Source organism: Triticum urartu, chromosome 2, assembly GCF_003073215.2.
Source record: "Triticum urartu cultivar G1812 chromosome 2, Tu2.1, whole genome shotgun sequence".
Taxonomy (NCBI): domain Eukaryota; kingdom Viridiplantae; phylum Streptophyta; class Magnoliopsida; order Poales; family Poaceae; genus Triticum; species Triticum urartu.
In genome coordinates, this window is record NC_053023.1 from 722073733 (window position 1) to 722098527 (window position 24795).

General features: G+C 43.2%; 1 protein-coding gene and 1 long non-coding RNA gene across 2 annotated transcripts; one reads left to right on the forward strand and one right to left on the reverse strand.

The window, feature by feature from the left end:
- Positions 1-1185: 1185 nt before the first annotated feature.
- Positions 1186-20341, reverse strand: LOC125538194 (microtubule-associated protein RP/EB family member 1B-like). The gene is made up of 6 exons (XM_048701474.1): positions 20258-20341; positions 18446-18552; positions 18240-18361; positions 17914-17981; positions 2049-2162; positions 1186-1371 (listed from the first exon to the last, which is right to left on the reverse strand). The coding sequence occupies exons 1-6, from the start codon at positions 20339-20341 to the stop codon at positions 1186-1188; spliced, it is 681 nt and encodes a 226-aa protein (XP_048557431.1).
- Positions 20342-20561: 220 nt separating this feature from the next.
- LOC125540122 lies at positions 20562-22932 on the forward strand. The gene is made up of 3 exons (XR_007297215.1): positions 20562-21035; positions 21112-21228; positions 21341-22932. It is a non-coding gene; the product is annotated as an uncharacterized LOC125540122 (long non-coding RNA).
- The last annotated feature ends 1863 nt before the right edge of the window (positions 22933-24795 follow it).

Here is a 24795-nt window from a genome sequence, read left to right on the forward strand (position 1 = left end):
TGATGTCCATCGACAGGATGTTGTAACAAATCATGCCATTTATGTATTTCCGGACACTCCACATCATTGCTACACTAACTAGTAGATGTTTCTTACTCCCTCCATTCTACAATGTAGTGCTTCAACTTTGACCGTAAATTTAACTACCAAGACCGATTGCGGCGGGAGCAAAAATTATATCAGTGAATTCGTATTCGAAAGAAGTTTTCAATTATATAATTTTTTTCTCCCGCCGCAGTTGGTCTCGTTGGTTAAATTTATGGTTAAAGTTGGACCTCGGAAAGCGCAGGCGCACTATATTTTGAAAGAGATGGAGTACTAGCAATCCTGAACCTAGCAAGATAGGCAATCTAGTGCAATCATTAATCTAGCTGGTTACTAGCAATCCAGATTTCTAAGATTTTTTTTTTTGAAATAAGATTCATAAGAATTTGCCTATAGTAACTTTGAAATAACAGGCATTGACTGACAGTAGCTACAACATAGCCAAAGAAAAATACTGGATAGACTCTTGCTCGGAACAAAATAGGCAATCTTCTGTTTAGTCGTGTTTCTCTTTTTCAAGTGGTCTTTAGCCATAAGTTCGTTATTAGTTAAAAGCTAGAGGAAAATGTGTATCCTGGGGGAACGCACAGTATGTATACAACATGAATATAAACAGGTTGGACCACTCTAAAAATAATAATCCTATACAGAGAGCCAGTTGAATACTAACCCTTACTATCAAGTTGCCATCAAAGTAGAAAAGGAATTACTAGCACACAAAGCAGCAAAAGAACGAAAGAGCCATCAAAATTCAACATGGTAGCAAATCTCTGGGTTTGGGGGATAGGATGAGAAGCTATCAAAAAAGAATTTAAGTAGTACAGTGCATTTCTTCACATAAAAAAATCAGAAAACTATGGCGCACTGACGCCCATAAAGCATTGGTGATTCTCGGTAGCACGAAATGCAGGAAAAGAAGTAAAGAGATGTCAAAAATCAATGTAGTACCAAATCTCTGGGGATTGGGGACAGGATGAGAAGTTATCCATGAACATGCATCATAACTAGCCACGTGTTCTTACATCTTAGGAAAAATTGTCTTTCGATAAGCCGTGCCACAACAGAAGACAGTTGCAGGCGACTGGCCATGAGCAGTTCCCCATGCCAAGTATCATTTTCTACTAATTTACACATTACGAGCTACTCAGATTGATAGTAGGAGAACCACAAAATTCTCCACCAAAGGTTTTGGCACTTCCCGTGGCACTTGTCACTCCGCTTCATCGAGAACATGCCTGGTGACCTGGTGATTATTTCATTAACCTCGGGTAATGATGAATCCTTTGCATCAGCCGCATAAAGTATCTTCCTTATCCCTTTAGTCACCTGTCAAGAAAAATGTCCATGTTAATAGTAAAACCAAAATGAAAAAAAGCATGAATTTCCATAACCAATTTAGAGAAGTATCAATAAAAAAAGTCACTACAACTCAGGTGAACTACCAAGTAGTTCATGCCCAAAAGTTCAGTTTCGATATCAGATGTGAAAAACAAATCAGCTAATAGTTTATCCACATACAGACATGAATCACACGATAACATCTAACTGTTGTCCAAATTATTAGTTTGTTGCTTAAGTTGTGAGAAATACTCTAAAGATCAGCATAGTAGAGGACAATCTTTGGATTGAAGTGCCAATGAATGGTGCAATACAAGGGCATGTGTTGCTTTTGATGAGGAGATACTGTTATGTGGCAATGTGATAACCCCTAGCTGGGTTGGCTAGAGCTTACGGGTGTAAGCTCGCCCACCTGCATTTGATTTGCAGGGAAGCTCATTTCTATCTTACTAACGGACAGTTAAAGGAGGGACTCTCCCCGCTTTAGCTAACCTTAATTATGTGGCATTCATTAGGAATTAACAACCCCACATTGACTTGGGGGTCCCTGAGAAGCTTCTTTGTCAAACTAACTGAAATTCAGACACTAAGGCCCTTGAATGCAGATGAGGACAGTAAAAATAAAAAATGCAGACTCTAAGATTTCCAAAAGATATTTGTTTTACCGGTAGATGCTCCAACTCAGGTCTTTGACATAATATCTCGATGTCACGCAACTTTGAGAAGTAGAAGTCTCTTTCTTTCTCAGTGTTGTCCACAGAAACCTTCAGATCTGCAATCTGCAATCCAGTAGAGATATTAACATCACCAACTAGATGAATTTATCATACACAAGAATAAGGCTTGCCCAGATTTATAGCTGCCAAAGGTGAACTCTGTTAGACATGCATGTATGTATAAGTGGCATTGTCATGTTTAAGTAAATACTAGGAGATATTGTTAGGAGGTTAGAGGTTTCATTTATCTTTTCCTATCTCTCTAAACCTCCCTGTAAATCTCCTCTGTTCGGTTAGCCCTGTGCTGCCGCATCTTGTACCAACCACGCCTATCAATATATATCATGCGGGTCTCCTGTATGGAGATTGAGACGCTTCTATAATTCTCCACATGGTATACAGAGCAGGCTCTTCCGATTGCATCTAGCTCGTGCCTCCTACCTCTCGAGACCTACCCATCTCCTTGGTCCCCAACCCAAGCTTCTCCTCTCGCCGCCACCCATCCCCTCCACCATGTCTTCCTCCAGCACCGTAGTCTCCTCCATCCTCAATTACAACACCTCTGAACCGCTTACCCGGACGAACTACGTTCTCTGGAAAGCTCAAACTCGATCCCAAATACTGGGCGCTGGCCTCTATGGCTACATTGATGGTACCATCGTCGAGCCTCCCAAACTCCAAACCACCAAAGACAAAGATGGCAAAGATCAGGTCATCCCCAACCCTGCCCATACCCCCTGGCTAGTCCAGGATCAACAGATCGTGGCGTATCTCTTGCGCAATCTGTCCAAGGAAGTCCTCATCCAAGTCGCCTCGCTTGAGTCCTCTCAAGCCATCTGGACTGCCTTGGCCACCATGTTCTCCGCCGTTTCGCTGTCTCGCGCCAACAACCTTCGCTCTGCACTCACCAACGATCAGAAGGGCTCCATGTCCGCCTCTGCCTACTTTGGCTAGATGCGCTCCCTCTCCGACGAGCTCACCGCGGCGGGCAAACCCCTTGGAGACGGGGAACTCATCTCTTTCATCATCGCCGGGCTTGACATGGACTATCAACCCATCATCTCTGCTCTCGACCTCCGCACCGAGCCCATCACCATCGATGGCCTCTTCTCCCTCGTGGCAAACTTCGGTCAGCGCATGGACATGTTTCAAGTCCTCTGCCAACATCGCCTCGCGGGGCCGTTCTGGTGGTGGAAACGGCGGCTACCGCAAAGGCGGGGGTGGTGGTTCTTGCGGCGGCGGCTACAACGTTGTTGCTGGTGGATCCGACAGCGGCGCTTCTGGTGGCTACCACATGGCGGGCGGGCGGCGGCTACCCTAACCCTAATTCTGGTGGCGGCTATGGCTTCCACCAGAACAGTGGGGGTCATCAGGGGGGCTCTGGTGGTGGCGGTGGTCACTTTCATCAGAACTAGAACCCCTCTGGTGGTGGCGGCTACAACCGGCGCAACAACAACAACAATCGGCGCCCCTTTCAAGGGTATGAAGGGTACGGAAACAAATGTCAAATATGCAAAAAAAACAAACCATATTGCAAAAGACTGTGATTGGCGCTACACCGATGACAAAAACTCCCAAAAAAGAAAGTTGTAGCTGCAGCTGACGTGTCTTATGGCGTTGATACCAACTGGTACATGGACGCAGGTGCCACCAACCACATCACAGGCGAGCTGGACAGGCTGACTATGCATGAGAAATATCGTGGCCATGATCAAGTCTACACTGCAGCAAACGGTGCAGGTATGGAGATAACTCATGTTGGTCAATCTTTTATCAAAGCCCCACACAAAAATCTTGAAATCAATGACATCCTATATGCTCCTAATGCTTCCAAGAGTTTGCTATCTGTTCATCGTATTGCTCTTGACAATAATGTGTTTCTAGAATTTCACCCATTCTTCTTTTTGATCAAGGATCAGGTCACGAAGAAAATTCTCCATAGGGGTGTCTGTGTTGAAGGCCTTGTTGGGGAACGTAGTAATTTCAAAAAAATTCCTACGCACACGCAAGATCATGGTGATGCATAGCAAAGAGAGAGGAGAGTGTTGTCCACGTACCCTCGTAGACCGAAAGTGGAAGCGTTAGCACAACGCGGTTGATGTATTCGTACGTCTTCACGATCCGACCGATCAAGTACCGAACGTACGGCACCTCCGAGTTCAGCACACGTTCAGCCCGATGACGTCCCTCAAACTCCGATCCAGCCGAGTGTTGAGGGAGAGTTTCATCAGCACGATGGCGTGGTGACGATGATGATGTTCTACCGACGCAGGGCTTCGCCTAAGCACCGCTACAGTATTATCGAGGTGGACTATGGTGGAGGGGGGCACCGCACACGGCTAAAAGATCAAACGATGAATTGTTGTGTCTATGGGGTGCCCCCTGCCCCTGTATATAAAGGAGCAAGGGGGTGAGGCCGGCCTAGAGAGGGGCGCGCCAGGAGGAGACCTACTCCTACCGGGAGTAGGACTCCCCCCTTTCCTTGTTGGACTAGGAGAGAGAGGGGAAAGAGGTGGAGGAGAAGAAGGAAGGGGGGGCGCCGCCCCCTTCTCCTTGTCCTATTCGGACTAGGGGGGAGGGGCGCGGCCCATGCCCTGGCCGCCTCTCCTCTCTTTCCACCAAGGCCCACTAAGGCCCCGGGGGGTTCCGGTAACCTCCCGGTACTCCGGTAAAATCCCGATTTCACCCGGAACACTTCCGATATCGAAACATAGGCTTCCAATATATCAATCTTCATGTCTTGACCATTTTCAGACTCCTCATCATGTCCGTGATCACATCTGGGACTCCGAACAACCTTCGGTACATCAAAACATATAAACTCATAAAATAACTGTCATCAAAACGTTAAGCGTGCGGACCCTACGGGTTCGAGAACTATGTAGACATGACCGAGACACGTCTCCGGTCAATAACCATTAGCGGAACCTGAATGTTCATATTGGCTCCCACATATTCTACGAAGATCTTTATCGGTCAGACCGCATAACAACATACGTTGTTCCCTTTATCATCGGTATGTTACTTTCCCGAGATTCGATCGTCGGTATCTTAATACCTAGTTCAATCTCGTTACCGGCAAGTCTCTTTACTCGTTCCGTAATACATCATCCCGCAACTAACTCATTAGTTGCAATGCTTGCAAGGCTTAAGTGATGCTCCGACAATCGGAGTGACAAATCCTAATCTCGAAATACGCCAACCCAACAAGTACCTTCGGAAACACCTGTAGAGCACCTTTATAATCACCCAGTTTCGTTGTGACGTTTGGTAGCACACAAAGTGTTCCTCCGGTAAACGGGAGTTGCATAATCTCATAGTCATAGGAACATGTATAAGTCATGAAGAAAGCAATAGCAACATACTAAACGATCAAGTGCTAAGCTAACGAAATGGGTCAAGTCAATAACATCATTCTCCTAATGATGTGACCCCGTTAATCAAATGACAACTCATGTCTATGGTTAGGAAACATAACCATCTTTGATCAACGAGCTAGTCAAGTAGCGACATACTAGTGACATACTGTTTTCTATGTATTCACACATGTATTATGTTTCTGGTTAATACAATTCTAGCATGAATAATAAACATTTATCATGATATAAGGAAATAAATAATAACTTTATTATTGCCTCTAGGGCATATTTCCTTCAGTCTCCCACTTGCACTAGAGTCAATAATCTAGTTCACATCGCCATGTGATTTAACACCAATAGTTCACATCACCATGTGATTGACACCCATAGTTCACATCGACATGTGACCAACACCCAAAGGGTTTACTAGAGACAATAATCTAGTTCACATCGCTATGTGATTAACACCCAAAGAGTACTGAGGTGTGATCATGTTTTGCTTGTGAGAGAAGTTTAGTCAACGGGTCTGCCACATTCAGATCCGTAAGTATTTGCAAATTTCTATGTCAACAATGCTCTGCACGGAGCTACTCTAGCTAATTGCTCCCACTTTCAATATGTATCCAGATTGAGATTTAGAGTCATCTGGATCAGTGTCAAAATTTGCATCGACATAACCCTTTACGACGAACCTTTTTGTCACCTCCATAATCGAGAAACATATCCTTATTCCACTAAGGATAATTTTGACAGCTGTCCAGTGATCTACTCCTAAATCACTATTGTACTCCCTTGCCAAAATCAGTGTAGGGTATACAATAGATCTGGTACACAGCATGCCATATTTTATAAAACCTATGGCCAAGGCATAGGGAATGACTTTCATTCTCTTTCTATCTTCTGTCGTGGTCAGGCTTTGAGTCTTACTCAGTTTCACACCTTGTAACACAGGCAAGAACTATTTCTTTGACTGTTCCATTTTGAACTACTTCAAAATCTTATCAAGGTATGTACTCATTGAAAAACTTATCAAGCATCTTGATCTATCTCTATAGATCTTGATGCTCAATATGTAAGCAGCTTCACTGAGGTCTTTCTTTGAAAAACTCCTTTCAAACATTTCTTTATGCTTTGCAGAATAATTCTACATTATCTCCGATCAACAATATGTCATTCACATATACTTATCAGAAATGATGTAGTGCTCCCACTCACTTTCATGTAAATACAGGCTTCACCGCAAGTCTGTATAAAACTATATGCTTTGATCAACTTATCAAAGCGTATATTCCAACTCCGAGATGCTTGCACCAGTCCATAGATGGATCGCTGGAGCTTGCATATTTTGTTAGTACCTTTAGGATTGACAAAACCTTCTGGTTGCATCATATACAACTCTTCTTAAATCCATTAAGGAATGCAGTTTTGTTTATCCATTTGCCAGATTTCATAAAATGCGGCAATTGCTAACATGATTCAGACAGACTTAAGCATAGATACGAGTGAGAAACTCTCATCGTAGTCAACACCTTGAACTTGTCGAAAACCTTTTTGCGACAATTCTAGCTTTGTAGATAGTAACACTATAATCAGCGGCCGTATTCCTCTTGAAGATCCATTTAATCTCAATGGCCCGCCGATCTTTGGGCAAGTCAATCAAAGTCCATACTTTGTTCTTATACATGGATCTCATCTCAGATTTCATGGCCTCAAGCCATTTCGCGGAATCTGGGCTCATCATCACTTCCTCATATTTCGTAGGTTCGTCATGGTCAATTAACATGACCTCCAGAACAGGATTACCATACCACTCTGGTGCGGATCTCACTCTGGTTTACCTACGAGGTTTCGGTAGTAACTTGATCTGAAGTTACATGATAATCATCATTAGCTTCCTCACTAATTGGTGTAGTAGTCACAGGAACAGATTTCTGTGATGAACTACTTTCCAATAAGGGAGCAGGTACAGTTACCTCATCAAGTTCTACTTTCCTCCCACTCACTTCTTTCGAGAGAAACTCCTTCTCTAGAAAGGATCCATTCTCAGCAATGAATATCTTGCCTTCGGAACTATGATAGAAGGTGTACCCAACATTTTCTTTTGGGTATCCTATGATGAGGCACTTCTCCGGTTTGGGTTTGAGCTTATCAGGTTGAAACTTTTTCACATAAGCATTGCAACCTCAAACTTTAAGAAACGACATCTTAGGTTTCTTGCCAAATCATAGTTCATACGGTGTCGTCTCAGCGGATTTAGTGGTGCCCTATTTAATGTGAATGTAGTTGTCTCTAATGCATAACCCCAAAACGATAGTGGTAAATCGGTAAGAGACATCATAGATCGCACCATATCTAATAAAGTACGGTTACGACGTTCGGACACACCATTACACTATGGTGTTCTAGGTGGCGTGAGTAGTGAAACTATTTCACATTGCTTTAACTGAAGGCCAAACTCATAACTCAAATATTTTACTTCTGCGATCATATCGTAGAAACTTTTATTTTTGTTACGATGATTCTCCACTTCACTCTGAAATTCTTTGAACTTTTCAAATGTTTCAGACTTGTGTTTCATCAAGTAGATATACTCATATCTTGCTCAAATCATCTGTGAAGATCAGAAAATAATGATACCTGCCGCGAGCCTCAATATTCATCGGACCACATACATCAGTATGTATGATTTCCAACAAATCTGTTGCTTGCTCCATTGTTTCGGAGAACGGAGTCTTAGTCATCTTGCCCATGAGGCATGGTTTACAAGCATCAACTGATTCATAATCAAGTGATTCCAAAGGCCCATCAGCATGGATTTTCTTCATGCGCTTTACACCAATATGACCTAAACGGTAGTGCCACAAATAAGTTGCACTATCATTATTAACTTTGCATCTTTTGGCTTCAATATTATGAAAATGTGTATCACCACGATCGAGATCCAACAAACCATTTTCATTGGGTGTATGACCATAAAAGGTTTTATTCATGTAAACAGAACAACAATTATTCTCTAACTTACATGAATAACCGTATTGCAATAAACATGATCCAATCATATTCATGCTCAACGCAAACACTAAATAATATTTATTTTAGGTTTAACACTAATCCTGAAAGTATAGGGAGTGTGTGATGATGATCATATCAATCTTGGAACCATTTCCAATACGCATCGTCACTTCACCCTTAACTAGTCTCTGTTCATTCTGCAACTCCTGTTTCGAGTTACTATTCTTAGCAACTGAACTAGTATCAAATACTGAGGGGTTGCTATAAACACTAGTAAAGTACACATCAATAACATGTATATCAAATATACCAATGTTCACTTTGTCATCCTTCTTATCCGCCAATTACTTGGGGTAGTTCCGCTTCCAATGACCAGTCCCTTTGCAGTAGAAGCACTCAGTTTCAGGCTTAGGTCTAGACTTGGGTTTTTCACTTGAGCAACAACTTTCTTGCCGTTCTTCTTGAAGTTCCCCTTTCTTCCCTTTGTCCCTTTACTTGAAACTAGTGGTTTTCTTTACCATCAACACTTGATGCTTTTCTTGATTTCTACCTTCGTCGATTTCAGCATCACAAAGAGCTTGGGAATCGTTTCCCTTATCCCTTGCATATTATAGTTCATCACGAATTTCTACTAACTTGGTGATGGTGACTAGAGAATTCTGTTAATCACTATTTTATCTGGAAGATTAACTCCCATTTGATTCAAGCGATTGTAGTACCCAGACAATCTGAGCACATGCTCACTGCTTGAGCTATTCTCCTCCATCTTTTAGCTATAGAACTTGTTGGAGACTTCATATCTCTCAACTCGGGTATTTGCTTGAAATATTAACTTCAACTCCTGGAACATCTCATATGGTCCATGACGTTCAAAACGTCTTTGAAGTCCCGATTCTAAGCCGTTTAAGCATGGTGCACTAAACTATCAAGTGGTCATCATATTGAGCTAGCCAAACATTCATAACATCTGCATCTGCTCCTGCAATAGGTTTGTCACCTAGTGGTGCATCAAGGACATAATTCTTCTGTGCAGCAATGAGGATAAACCTCATATCACGGATCCAATCCACATCATTGCTACTAACATCTTTCAACTTAGTTTTCTCTAGGAACATATCAAAAATAAAACAGGGGAGCTAAACGCGAGCTATTGATCTACAACATAGATATGCTAATACTACCAGGACTAAGTTCATGATAAACTTAAGTTCAATTAATAATATTACTTAAGAACTCCCACTTAGATAGACATCCCTCTAAATCTCTAAGTGATCACGTGATCCATATCAACTAAACCATGTCCGATCATCACGTGAGATGGAGTAGTTTCAATGGTGAACATCACTATGTTGATCATATCTACTATATGATTCACGCTCAACCTTTTGGTCTCAGTGTTCCGAGGCCATATCTGTTATATGCTAGGCTCGTCAAGTTTAACCTGAGTATTCTGCGTGTGCAACTGTTTTGCACCCGTTGTATTTGAACGTAGAGCCTATCACACCCGATCATCACGTGGTGTCTCAGCACGGAGAACCTTCGCAACGGTGCATACTCAGGGAGAACACTTGTACCTTGATAATTAGTGAGAGATCATCTTATAAAGCTACCGCTGAACTAAGAAAAATAAGATGTATAAAAGATAAACATCACATGCAATCAAAATATGTGACATGATATGGCCATCATCATCTTGTGCCTTTGATCTCCATCTCCAAAGCATCGTCATGATTTCCATCGTCACCGGCATGACACCATGATCTCCATCATCTTGATCTATATCAATGTGTCGTCACATGGTCGTCTCACCAACTATAGCTCTTGCAACTATTGCTATCGCATAGCGATAAAGTAAAGCAATTATTTGGCGCTTGCATCTTATGCAATAAAGAGATAACCATAAGGCTTCTGCCAGTTGCCGATAACTTCAAAAAAACATGATCATCTTATACAACAACTTATATCTCATCACATCTTGACCATATCACATCACAATATGCCCTGCAAAAACAAGTTAGACATCCTCTACTTTGTTGTTGCAAATTTTACGTGGCTGCTACGGGCTTAGCAAGAACCGTTCTTACCTACGCATCAAAACCACAACGATAGTTTGTCAAGTTGGTACTGTTTTAACCTTTGCAAGGACCGGGCGTAGCCACACTCGGTTCAACTAAAGTTGGAGAAACTGACGCCCGCCAGCCACCTGTGTGCAAAGCACGTCGGTAGAACCAGTCTCGCATAAGCGTACGCGTAATGTCGGTCCAGGCTGCTTCATCCAACAATACCGCCAAACCAAAGTGTGACATGCTGGTAAGCAGTATGACTTATACCGCCCACAACTCACTTGTGTTCTACTCGTGCATATTACATCAACGCATAAAACCTGGCTCTGATACCACTGTTGGGGAACGTAGTAATTTCAAAAAATTTCCTATGCACACGCAAGATCATGGTGATGCATAGCAACGAGAGGGGAGAGTGTTGTCCATGTACACTCGTAGACCGAAAGCGGAAGCGTTAGCACAACGCCGTTGATGTAGTCGTACGTCTTCACGATCCGACCGATCAAGTACCGAACGTACGACACCTCCGAGTTCAGCACACGTTCAGCCCGATGACGTCCCTCGAACTCCGATCCAGCCGAGGGTTGCGGGAGAGTTTGGTCAGTATGATGGCGTGGTGACGATGATGATGTTCTACCGACGCAGGGCTTCGCCTAAGCACCGCTACAGTATTATCAAGGTGGACTATGGTGGAGGGGGGCACCGCACACGGCTAAAAGATCAAACGATCAATTGTTGTGTCTATGGGGTGCCCCCTGCCCCTGTATATAAAGGAGCAAGGGGGGTGCGGCCGGCCTAGAGAGGGGCGCGCCAGGAGGAGTCCTACTCCTACCGGGAGTAGGACTCCCCCCTTTTCCTTGTTGGACTAGGAGAGAGAGGGGAAAGAGGTGGAGGAGGAGAAGGAAGGGGGGCGCCGCCCCCTTCTCCTTGTCCTATTCGGACTAGGGGGGAGGGGCGCGGCCCATGCCCTGGCCGCCTCTCCTCTCTTTCCACCAAGGCCCACTAAGGCCCATTAAGTCCCCGGGGGGTTCCGGTAACCTCTCGGTACTCCGGTAAAATCCTGATTTCACCCGGAACACTTCCGATATCGAAACATAGGCTTCCAATATATCAATCTTCATGTCTCGACCATTTTAGAGGCTCCTCGTCATGTCCGTGATCACATCCGGGACTCTGAACAACCTTCAGTACATCAAAACATATAAACTCATAATATAACTGTCATCGAAACGTTAATCGTGCGGACCCTACGGTTCGAGAACTATGTAGACATGACTGAGACACGTATCCGGTCAATAACCAATAGCGGAACCTGGATGTTCATATTGGCTCCCACATATTCTATGAAGATCTTTATCGGTCAGACCGCATAACAACATACATTGTTCCCTTTGTCATTGGTATGTTACTTGCCCGAGATTCGATCGTTGGTATCTCAATACCTAGTTCAATCTCGTTACCGGCAAGTCTCTTTACTCGTTCCGTAATACATCATCCCGCAACTAACTCATTAGTTGCAATGCTTGCAAGGCTTAAGTGATGTGCATTACCGAGAGGGCCCAGAGATACCTCTCCGACAATCGGAGTGACAAATCCCAATCTCGAAATACGCCAACCCAACAAGTACCTTCGGAGACACCTGTAGAGCACCTTTATAATCACCCAGTTATGTTGTGACGTTTGGTAGCACACAAAGTGTTCCTCCGGTAAATGGGAGTTGCATAATCTCATAGTCATAGGAACATGTATAAGTCATGAAGAAAGCAATAGCAACATAATAAACGATCAAGTGCTAAGCTAACGAAATGGGTCAAGTCAATCACATCATTCTCCTAATGATGTGACCCTGTTAATCCAATGAAAACTCATGTCTATGGTTAGGAAACATAACCATCTTTGATCAACGAGCTAGTCAAGTAGAAGCATACTAGTGACATACTGTTTGTCTATGTATTCACACATGTATTATGTTTCCGTTTAATACAATTCTAGCATGAATAATAAACATTTATCATGATATAAGGAAATAAATAATAACTTTATTATTGCCTCTAGGGCATATTTCCTTTAGGCCTCTATGCTTTGCTTCCCAAGTATTGCCAGTACAATAAACAAGTGTATGGTGCCATCAAGCTTTCTGCTGAAAGATGGCACAATCGCTTAGGTCATCCTTCATTTTCTCAGATTCTTAGTAGAAATAAACTCCCAGTTGTTGGTGAGAGAAACTTAGAAACCATTTGTGATTCATGTCAACGAGCAAAAATTCATCAATTGCCATACCCTGTGTCCACTAGTGTTTCCACTAAGCCTTTGCAGCTTATTTTTCTGATGTGTGGGGTCCTGCCCCCACCTCTGTTGGTAGACATTCTTACTATGTGAGCTTTATTGATTATTACAACAAGTATACATGGATATGTCTCCTTTAGAAATGTGCTGATGTGTTCCAAGTTTTCCACAATTTTCAAGCTCTCATTGAACGAAAACTTGACAGCAAAATTATTTCTGTACAGTCGGACTGGGGTGTGAGTATGAGAAACTGAACTCTTTTTTTCAGAAGATAGGTATCTCGCATCACGTCTCTTGCCCACATGCGCACCAATAGAATGGCTCTGCTGAACGCAAGCATCGGCACATCGTTGAAGTAGGTCTTGCTATCTTAGCTTCTGCTTCAATGCCACTAAAATTTTGGGACGAGGCCTTTCTCACTGTTGTGCATCTCATTAACATGTGGCCCAGTCACACTATTTCTAATGAAACACCCATTGAACGTCTCTTTCATGTCACACCAGATTACACCACACTTCGTGTTTTTGGGTGTGCATGTTGGCCAAACCTTCGTCCATACAACACTCGTAAGCTTAGTTTCCGGTCTAAGCAATGTGTTTTTCTTGGGTATAGTGCTCAGCATAAGGGGGTCAAGTGCTTAGATGTTTCCACCGGACATGTGTATTTCTCACGTGATGTTGTGTTCGATGAAACTCAATTCCCCTTTGCAAAACTCCATCCAAACGCCGGCGCCCTTCTCCAACAGGAAATTCTTCTCCTTCCTACTCATCTCTCCGGTGTTCCGTGTGAGGGTGATGATAATTGTACTGACCCAATTTTGACTAATCCATCACCTATTGCACCTGAGTTTTGTATTTCAGCAGAAAACGACGCAGAAAACACTGTTTCAGCAGCAACAGAAGAAGAAACAAGCAATCCAGGGGAATCCACATCGGGATCGGTGCCCCTTACTGCGTCAGCCCCGACCGGATCTTTCCTAGGATCGCTGCTGGGCTCGGGCAGGCCGCCGAGCCAGTCCCACCCTGCCATGTTGCGCCTCCCCACCGAACCAGCCTCCCCACGCGCGGCGCACCAATCGGCTGCAGGGGCAGCCCGACCAGGCGGCACGCACCAGACGAGGCGCGCCAATCAGCTGCAGCGGGCAGCCCGACCAGGCGGCACGCACCAGACGAGGCGCGCCAATCAGCTGCAGCGGGCAGCCCGACCAGGCGGTACGTGCCGGACCCGCAGGTCTATTCCAGGAGGGCCCCTGTGGCAGCCTAGGGTGGGCGCGGTGCTAGTCCCGTGATTGATCCGACCGGATCTTCTGCGGCAGCCCCCGATGACCCGTCCACAACAGCTGCCACAGAAGATCACGCTCTACCAAGCGGATCTGCAGCCTCGGGATCGCCAGGATCTCGTCCGTCGCTGTCTCTATCTTCGCCCGGATTGTCTGCGGCACCTCCGCCGCTGCCTCGTACGCGTCTGCAGGCAGGCACTATTCATCCAGTTAATTACAAAACAAAGTATGGTTTAGCTGCTTCATCTGACCCCGCAGGTGAACCTCGTACTGTCACCGATGCTCTTGCTGATCCCCGGTGGAAGCATGCTATGGATGAAGAATTTCGTGCTTTGCAGAATAATAATACATGGCACCTTGTTCCTTATCATCCACGTCACAACATCATTCATTGTAAGTGGGTGTATCGCATCAAACGTCGATCAGATGGCACCATTGATGCTATAAAGCCAGACTCGTTGCCAAGGGGTTTAAGCAGAGGTATGGACTCGACTATGAGGACACCTTTAGTCCGGTTGTTAAAGCTGCCACCATTCGCCTTGTATTGTCTATTGCTATGTCTAGAGGTTGGAGCCTTCATCAGCTAGACGTACAGAACGCGTTTCTGCATGGTGTTCTAGAAGAGGAAGTTTACATGAAACAGTGATACGTCTCCAACATATCTATAATTTTTGATTGCTCCATGCTATTATATTATCTATTTTGGATGTTAATGGGCTTTATTTTACACTTTTATATCATTTTTAGGACTAACCTACTAACCGGAGGCCCGGCCCAAATTGCTATTTTTTTTGCCTATTTTAGAGTTTCGCCGAAAAGGAATATCAAATGGAGTCCAAACGGAATGAAACCTTCGGGAACGTGATTTTCTCAACAAACGTGATCCAGGAGACTTGGAGTGTGCGTCAAGAAACAACCGAGGAAGCCATGAGGCAGGGGGCGCGCCTACCCCCCTGGGCGCGCCCTCCACCCTCGTGGGCCCCTCGTTGCTCACCGACGTACTTCATCCTCCTATATATATATATCCACGTACCCCCCAAACATCCAGGAGCACCACGAAAACCTAATTCCACCACCGCAACCTTCTATACCCGAGAGATCCCATCTTGGGGCCTTTTCTGGAGCTCCACCAGAGGGGGCATTGATCACGGAGGGCCTCTACATCAACTCCATGGCCTCTCCGGTGATGTGTGAATAGTTTACTTCAGACCTTCGGGTCCATAGTTATTAGCTAGATGGCTTGTTCTCTCTCTTTGGATCTCAATACAAAGTTCTCCTCGATCTTCTTGGAGATCTATTCGATGTAATCTTCTTTTGCGGTGTGTTTGTCGAGATCCGATGAATTTTGGGTTTATGATCAAGTTTATCTATGAACAATATTTGATTCTCCTCTGAATTCTTTTATGTATGATTGGTTTATCGCAAGTCTCTTCGAATTATCAGTTTGGTTTGGCCTACTAGATTGATCTTTCTTGCAATGGGAGAAGTGCTTAGCTTTGGGTTCAATCTTGCGGTGCTCGATCCCAGTGACAGAAAGGGAAACGACACGTATTGTATTGTTGCCATCGAGGATAAAAAGATGGGGTTTATATCATGTTGCATGATTTTATCCCTCTACATCATGTCATCTTACTTAAAGCATTACTCTGTTCTTATGAACTTAATACTCTAGATGCATGCTGGATAGCGGTCGATGTGTGGAGTAATAGTAGTAGATGCAGAATCGTTTCGATCTACTTGTCACGGACGTGATGCCTATATACATGATCATACCTAGATATTCTCATAACTATGCTCAATTCTATCAATTGCTCGACAGTAATTCGTTTACCCATCATAATACTTATGCTCTTGAGAGAAGTCACTAGTGAAACCTATGGCCCCCGGGTCTATCTTCCATCATATTAATCTTCCAATACTTAGTTATTTCTATTGCCATTTATTTTACTTTACATCTTTATTTCTCTTTACCATAAAAATACCAAAAATATTATCTTATCATATCTATCAGATCTCACTCTCTTAAGTGACCGTGAAGGGATTGACAACCCCTTTATCGCGTTGGTTGCGAGGTTTTTATTTGTTTGTGTAGGTGCGTGGGACTCGAGCGTGAGCTCCTACTGGATTGATACCTTGGTTCTCAAAAACTGAGGGAAATACTTATGCTACTTTACTGCATCACCCTTTCCTCTTTAAGGGAAAACCAACGCAATGCTCAAGAGGTAGCAAACAACCTCCTGGGTATGAAGATAAACACAAACCGTTTCATATTTGCAAACTTGATAAGTCCCTCTATGGTCTCAAGCAAGCCCCTAGAGCATGGTATTCACGTCTGAGTTCCAAACTTCAAGCACTTGGTTGTATTGCTTCCAAGCCCGATACATCCCTGTTTATTTACAAGAAGTCACATACTACCATTTTTGTGCTTATTTATGTCGACGATATTATTGTCACCAGTTCCTCTGATAAGGCAGTCACAGCTTTGTTGTAATATTTGCACTCAGATTTTGCTCTTAAGGATCTGGGAGATCTTCACTTCTTCCTTGGTATTGAGGTGAAGCGGAACAGTGAAGGTGGTCTTCATCTCTCTCAGGAAAAGTATGCGACTGATCTGTTGATCAAGGCTGGGATGCGAGATTGTAAACCATCCCCAACTTCACTTTCCAGTGCAGAAAGATTATCTCTTGCCAAGAGTGTACTCTTGGATCAAGAGGATGGCACCAAGTACAGAAGTTTGGTTGGAGCGCTTTAGTACTTAACACTTACACGGCCTGACATTTCTTTTGCAGTTAACAAAGTATGTCAGTTTCTACATGCACCTAACTCAGCCCACTGGACTGCTGCTAAGCGGATTCTACTATATGTGAAAAATACCTTGAGTGTTGGACTCACCTTCAGCAAGTCATCTTCTACTCTTGTTAGTGCTTTTTCCGACTCTGACTGGGATGACAGACGGTCCACTGGTGGCTTTGCAATTTTCTTTGGGCCAAATCTTATTTCTTGGTGTGCCAAGAAGCAAGCAACAGTGTCACGATCTAGTACTGAGGTAGAGTATAAAGCACTAGCCAATGAAACAACTGAGATCATCTGGGTTAAGGCCATGCTCAAGGAACTTGGAATACATGCTCAAACACCATGTCTTTGGTGTGACAATCTCGGTGCCACATATCTTTCTGCTAACCCTATGTTTCATGCAAGGACAAAACACATTGAAATCGACTATCACTTTGTGAGAGAAAGGGTTGCAAGCAAGGAGTTGGATATTCGATTCATTCCTTCAAAAGATCAAGTTGCAGATGGGTCTACAAAAGCTTTGGCTACAAGACCATTCGAAGAGCTTAAACGTAATCTCAACTTGAGAAGTTCAAATTAAGGGGGCGTGTTAGACATGTGATGTATGTATAAGTGGCATTTTCATGTTTAAGTAAATACTAGGAGATATTGTTAGGAGGTTAGAGGTTTCATTTATCTTTTCCTATCTATTTATCTCTCTAAACCTCCCTGTAAATCTCCTCTGTTCGGTTAGCCCTGTGCTGCCGCATCTTGTACCAACCATGCCTATCAATATATATCATGCGGGTCTCCTGTATGGAGATTGAGACGCTTCTATCATTCTCCACAAACTCTACAAGTTTCACCGGAATAATGATCAGAGGCTAGACTAAGGTTTTACAGCTATAATAATAATAACTTTAAAACAATATATTTTAGAATAAAACTGGAGTCACATACTCATATAACAGTCTACAGTATAGATACCCGGGTTTTTCCACAGTATAAAAATGAAATAGCACCTGAAGTTACACACTACTTACCTTCTCAGATAACCGTTGAATCTGCTCCATGTAATGCTCTTCGTTAACAACTTTTCTGATTGGAGAAGCTGCATCATTGAGTTAGTCATTTAAGTATTTAACGAAGTCACACAAAGCCTCTATGCTATTTCAAATAAAAATGAGCATAAACTGTTAACTGATGACCAGCTTCAGTTAATGCCTTGTGTCGGTCATTTATGAAGGAACATCACCAATTCATTAAGAATAGCATGGAACTGATCTTGCATACTAAAAAAGAAACAAAAACATATACTAAAAGAAAGATTTGTGACAAGTAGCAAGATCAGTATTAGAATTCAGGGCACCTCCATCTGCTGAGTTAGCACTAGATAATCTGTTGGCTTGAAGTGATTTGGATGACTTGTTGTGACCCTTGTGGCTGCGCTCTTTGCAACCCTTGGACCTCCTTTCTACAGGATTGTACTTTCTAAAACAAGAAAATAATCTTGTCAATTCAATAGTTACTGGCAAATTGCAGTCTCTTTGCATCTAACACAACCACGGCACATACTCATTCATGATTCCACCATTCACAGAATCACAATATCTTTTAAACCATTGCAGAAACTTCAAGTTGTCCAATGGCCGTCCTTTAACAAGTTTGTTGACCTCGATATTCTGCAGAAGCATCCATCAACTAATTAGCACAACAAAGAACTTTTTATGCTACAGATTACCTCATCTTTATCTTTAGGGAAAACTTTGTTTTTGCCATTCTAGCTTTTGCCTACTTTGGTTATGCCACTCTAGAATTTGACATATCACTTTTGCCACTCTTAGTTGTTGACAATACATCACAAATGCCATTCTGTGGCAAAAGCAATAACTTTTCATTTCACTTTTGCCACTCTTAGATTTTGACAAGTATCACAATTGCCACTATAAAATTATTGCTTTTGCCATGGAATGGCAATTGTGATGTATTGTCAAAAACTAAGAGTGGTAAAAGTGAAATGTCAAATTTTAGCGTGGCATAAGCAAAGTGGTCAAAAGCTAAAGTGGCAAAAACAAAGTTTTCCCTTATCTTTATCTTTATTTTTATCTTTACCTAATATTAAAGGATGGAGACTTTCATAGTTCTCCATACGTCATCTATTTATATCCGTTGATTTTATGATAAACAATAAAGATTGACCGCTGATTTAAAATCAGATTTATAAACGTGTATATAGGAAAGAAAAGGCCGCGAGACGAAGTCCCAGGCCGATTTCACGACTTCACCTCAAAGGATATCATTTGTGATCCCAAGTTCTCTGAGTCCGATCGAGCCAAACTGGTGACGATCATGTGGGCTATTTGGACGTCTAGAAATAATATAACTCATGATAAAGGTGGCCTCGACCCAATACAGTCCATGAAAATGACCAGAGATACTTTAGCTTTGCTTGATCTACCAAAGGCTCAGGCCCGGCTGCTTCCGGGCCATGGATGGAGGCCACCTGAGGAGGGGGAGGTCAAGATAAACACTGATGGCAGTGTTGCATTGGAAGCTCGAAGAGGAGGGGTGGGAGGAGTTGCTCGATCCCATTCCACTTTCAGAGCTGCATGGTGTAAACCTTATCAGGGGATTACCGACTCCCTTATCTCTGAAACCCTAGCAATCCGGGACGGTGTCATATTTGCTAAGCTCATGGGTTATGAGAAAGTCGTGATAGAATCCGACTGCCTGGAGGTCGTTAATCTCTGGAACTCGCGTCATGATGATAGGACTGTTGTGGCGTCCATCCTATCCGAAATTTTGGAGCATTCTTCTAGTTTTAAGTCTTTCTATATTCAATATATTTTGAGAATAGCCAACTACCCTGCTCACCTATGTGCTAGACATGCAAGCACACTGGATGTAACAGAATGTTGGTTTGACTCTGCCCCTGGCATCATTGTAACTAGCCTCTTTGCAGATTCTGCAGGGGCTTCGATTGTTGAATAAAAGCTCCAAATATTTCCCCGTAAAAAATAACCATCCCGTATTTTCTTCGATCTCATCTTCCTTAGAGATTAAAAAACAGTTTTGTTAAAGCACATCTAGATGTGCCATAAGTATTGCACATCTAAGTCATATGTCATTGATCTTACATTAAGATTCGTGTGAATATTTTCTTTTTTTTTTCTTTTTCTTTTTATGCTTGATTCACTCACTTAGATGTGCAATAACAATAGCATATCTAGATGTGCCTAGACACACCCATTAAAAAACTTCTCCCCAGACACGCCGCCGCACACATGTCCCCTGTATCCATGCTCCGCCGTCGAATCCGGCTGCCGCGCATGTCTCGCTCGCCGTGGCCGATGATCGCGTCGCCCGGGATCGCGTCCCTCCTCAAACAGCGGCGATGATGCAGAGCGCCGCCCAGCTCCTGACCGACGGACTCGCCGGGTTCCCGCTCCTTGGGGCGAGCCCCTCCCCCATGCCGGATCGCGCATCGGCTTGGAGGCCCCTCGGGGCTGCCGCCGGTGCGGGAGTCTTACGTGGCCGTTCGGGCTTGGGGACGGAGCGGCAGGGCCCGTGGTGCATTCTTGTCGAGGGCTTGCTCGGGCTGGCCGGGATCTGAGCCGCCGTCAATGGGTTTCTCGCAGCTTGGCTGCCTGCTTTGGATTTGTACTATCCCCATCTCTCTCTCTCTCCCTCTCCCTCTCCCTCTCCCTCGGTGTGGACGCGCACACCTAAACCGAATCAGGCGAGCGCAAGCTACTGGATCACTGAACCATCGTCCCGGTGGCCACCGCGTCAGTTCCACACCAGTACAGCGACGCCAACCACCGCCACTCCATTGGCTTGGATTTGGCTGTGGCGTGGGCTGGAACCGTATGGTGTTGTCTGGTGCGTGTTCTGCACTGGGAGGTTTGGTCGGCTGACGCCAGGTATGAGCAGTTCCTGAGCCTGATCGCTGGATATGGGCACGCATGCATGTATATAATGGGTATCATGGTCATGTTGCTTGGACGGGGGGCGATGATGATGATTGTGGCTGAAATAATCATGTCTTGAGCAATCAAGACAGCCGTGGTGGTGGGTACTAAGAGCAACGGAAGTAAAAGGTCCAGAACTGATAAACATATATGTTGGAGAATCGGAGAAGAATATCAGGGACATCTTTCAGATGGTATAGCCATCTGCACAAGCCATATAATTGCCCTGAAATATCCACATATACTCAGGTTTTTAGTTTTCACTTTCAGTTTCAGGCTTGATCAGCATGCCCATGAGTAATTTTCTTCGATGAGCTTGATTCCCTTGCTCCTGCACGAGGGTCGTCTGCAGCTTCTGGAGATGTGATGGATATGGTGGTTTCTCAGGTATAATTAACCTCATAAACGAGGTGGTGACTGTGTCTCAGTTTTCCCTCTTATTTTCAATGCTTAAATGTAGAGTAAACTAATTCAGTTTCGCCTTTTCTCTCTTTACTAGCACAAATGCCTGACGGGGATGCATATATATGTTTGGCATTCTATCAGTAACATACACTTGTGCTAGCTTGCAGTACTACATTTTGTGGTGCGTATGTATGGCTATGCTTTTGATTATTTCCCCTGTACATTTACTTGATAAAGTATAGAGCCTGATGAGCAACCATGCTGTAACAGAAGAATTTATATCCAAATGGGAATTTTCAATAAAATATACCATCTCGATGCTCATGGTTTCTTCAGCATATATAGTCTCTACTATGTATTCTCTGGGCAACCAAGTTAATTGTGCAAGAGCCATTAAATATATATTTATACTTGCATATAAATAATTCCTTTTACTGTTGCTTGGTGATTGTGTCTCTCGTAGCCAATTCCTAGAAGACTTGAACGTATGGTAACATTGAATGAATAATCCAAGTTCCTTTTACTATTCTGGCTACAGCAGACTATCCTGCCTTTTAGTAATTATAGAATTACTAAGTCCATGTTGACTAGGAACAAGTTCCGGATGCTTGCAAATTGTTAGAATTTCAACGCTCTTCATTTTGTCTAGCATTTGCTGTGTCCTCTAGCTTTTATATAGCTTTCTGGCTATAAACTACATGCACTTTGCAGTAAATTATTTCTTTAGATTAGTCTATCAATGTTGTATATACATTGTTGGCATAAATTGATGCCCAGTCTTGTGCCTAACTTCCGGCAGAAAGACTGGTCCTAAATCCGAAATTCATTGATGGACTTAGAGCAATCCGTTGCGACACAATCTTGAATGAAGTTATTTTTTGTTCAAATTATGATTTTTGACAGCAGTATATAAATTATAAATAGCTAATATGACCTATTCATGGTTGGGTAGGTTTCTATCAGTCATTATTTGTCTTCTTTACCGTAAATTTTTTTTCTCTTCTCTGTTATGTTGAGGTAAATGCAGCTGCTGGTCATACTTTATCAATATAGGCAGATGAAGCAAATTATGAAGAAAATGAACCTGAAGATGGTTTCTTAGTATGAGAATCTGATTAACATTCTCTCCAAGAATGAAGGCAAATTATTTGTATGTCATTAACCCTTTCATGTGAAGATTTTCAGAATCATAAAAGATAATATTCAGGTGCATGTACGTCTGCTCAAACGCAATCACATTCCGAAATAGCGACTCGCTGGAGTCATTGAGCTCCAGCTGTGGGATCTCCAACACGCCATAGGCGAAGTTCAAGTCTAGGGAGCTCATCGCCATCTCTAAAATTCCAATGACCCGTGTTCCAGCTATTTTTTTAGGTACAGGCGGACAGGCTTCATGTTCAGGAATTTGACACACGCGGTGGAGACTTAATGGAGAGAATCCATGACTAATTGCTTTTTCTTAGGGAACATCGTGATTAATTACCGACTGCATTCTATTAGTCATACATAGTGCCACGCTGAGAAATTTCTATTTGGAGGAAGAAGGAGGCACAAGTAGACTGCAAAACACAAAACAACGGGAGATGTCATGCTTAGCAGCGACAACACCATTGCTCTTCATGTTTTTAGTTCGATCTATAATTCTATATTAATTTAGAATGATTATTCAAAGGTTGGTGGTTGTTAGGTACCTGAGTTAATGTGAGAGGAAGGAGCACGAGTGGTCTTTTCATTTCCTTTCACAAATTAGTCACAAGTTAAATGCTGAGTGTGTGCATTTGCCTGCTGATGTTAATTTTGCCTTTACTGGCATGGAGAAATGTGTTCAAAGTGAATTCTATCCTTTCACAAATTAGTCACAAGTTAAATCTAAGGATTGTTCTATCCTGTCTTAGAGAAATGTTTTCTAACTTATATAAGCCCTTAGGTTGATCGTTTCAATGGCTGCGACCCAGAAGCTTTATGAGATTTGCCAAGTATCATTTGTAAAAGAAGGTCATCATTTCCTGAAGCTCTAAAAATGTTCATGTTCTGTAAGGTAAGAACAACATGGAGAATTGACAGTAACCAAACTAACTGCCTTGCTATTGGTTACCACCTATTATATTATGGTTATGGGATGTGTTTCTGTGCTACTTGGAGAAAAACACAAACTGTTTATACCAAATGCCTTACTACTAATTAGATTATATTTCGTTATTGAATGTGTTCCTACGCTATCCTGAATAAATAGAAATGTGATCCACATCATTCTCATTTGAATGTCCCCTTTGGGATATAAACTTGAAAATATGTTTTCTATAGTGACACACATGCAATGTCGGTGCCATCGGCCGACCCTGCTTGCCTCGACTCGCGTAGCTAGGCCTCTGCAAGGACACTTGCCTCAAACCACCGCGCACTCATGTTCTCCCATAGGCCGAATCGGTGGGTAGTAGGAGGCCATGGGTCGCATTGGGTTTGACCGATTCCTTGAGGACCTTCTCGAGATTGCAATGCCCTACGGTCGTGTGGACAGCCGGGTTTCATTGTGGGGCTAAGATGGATCCATGGTAGGGAAAAGGGTGTCAACCATGACACGGTTGTATCCCCGTTGCAACGCACGGGCCATTTTCCTAGTAGTAATAAGAAATAGAAGCTGAAGGATGAAGCACCCTTAGCTCAGTTTGCTAGCACACAGGCCATAAAAATCGGCAAAACATTAAGAAAAGCACCACTCTGATCTTAATGTCGTGTGGAAACAGGACAAGAACAGTACAAGTTGGAAATATACTTGTTGTGACATCTGAAACTAACCATTAAAACAGCAACCACCACCACATTATCAAAGCCTTTCCTGATGTCAAGTGTCAAGTGCTGAATTTTTTTCTTACCAAGAGTGCTTCACTCCCCGGCAATGGCGCCAGAAAAGATTCTTGATGACCCAACGAGGAGTAAGAGTGTCGAACCCAACGAGGAGCAGAAGGAAATGACAAGCGGTTTTTAGCAAGGTGATGTCTGCAAGCACTGAAATTCTCGCTAACAAGTAGTTTGATAGCAAGATACTTTGTAATGAGCAAGTAACGGTAACTGCAAATAAAGTGCATCAAGGTAATCCAATCCTTTTGTGGCAAAGGACAGGCAAAAACGGTCTCTTATGATAAGCAAAGCGTTCTTGAGGGCACACGGGAATTTCATCTAGTCACTTTCACCATGTTGGTTTGATTTGTGTTCGCTACTTTGATAATTTGATATGTGGCCGGACCGGTGCTTGGGTGATGTTCTTACTTGAACAAACCTCCCACTTATGATTAACCCCCTCGCAAGCATCCGCAACTACGAGAAAAATATTAAGATAAAATCTAACCATAGCATTAAACATATGGATCCAAATCAGTCCCTTACAAAGTAGTGCATAAGCTAGGTTTTAAGCTTCTGTCACTCTAGCAACCCATCATCTAATAACTACTCCACAATGCATTCCCTTTGGCCGAAAGATGGTGAAGTGTCATGCAGTCGACGTTCATGATACGTCTCCAACGTATCTATAATTTTTGATTGTCCCATGCT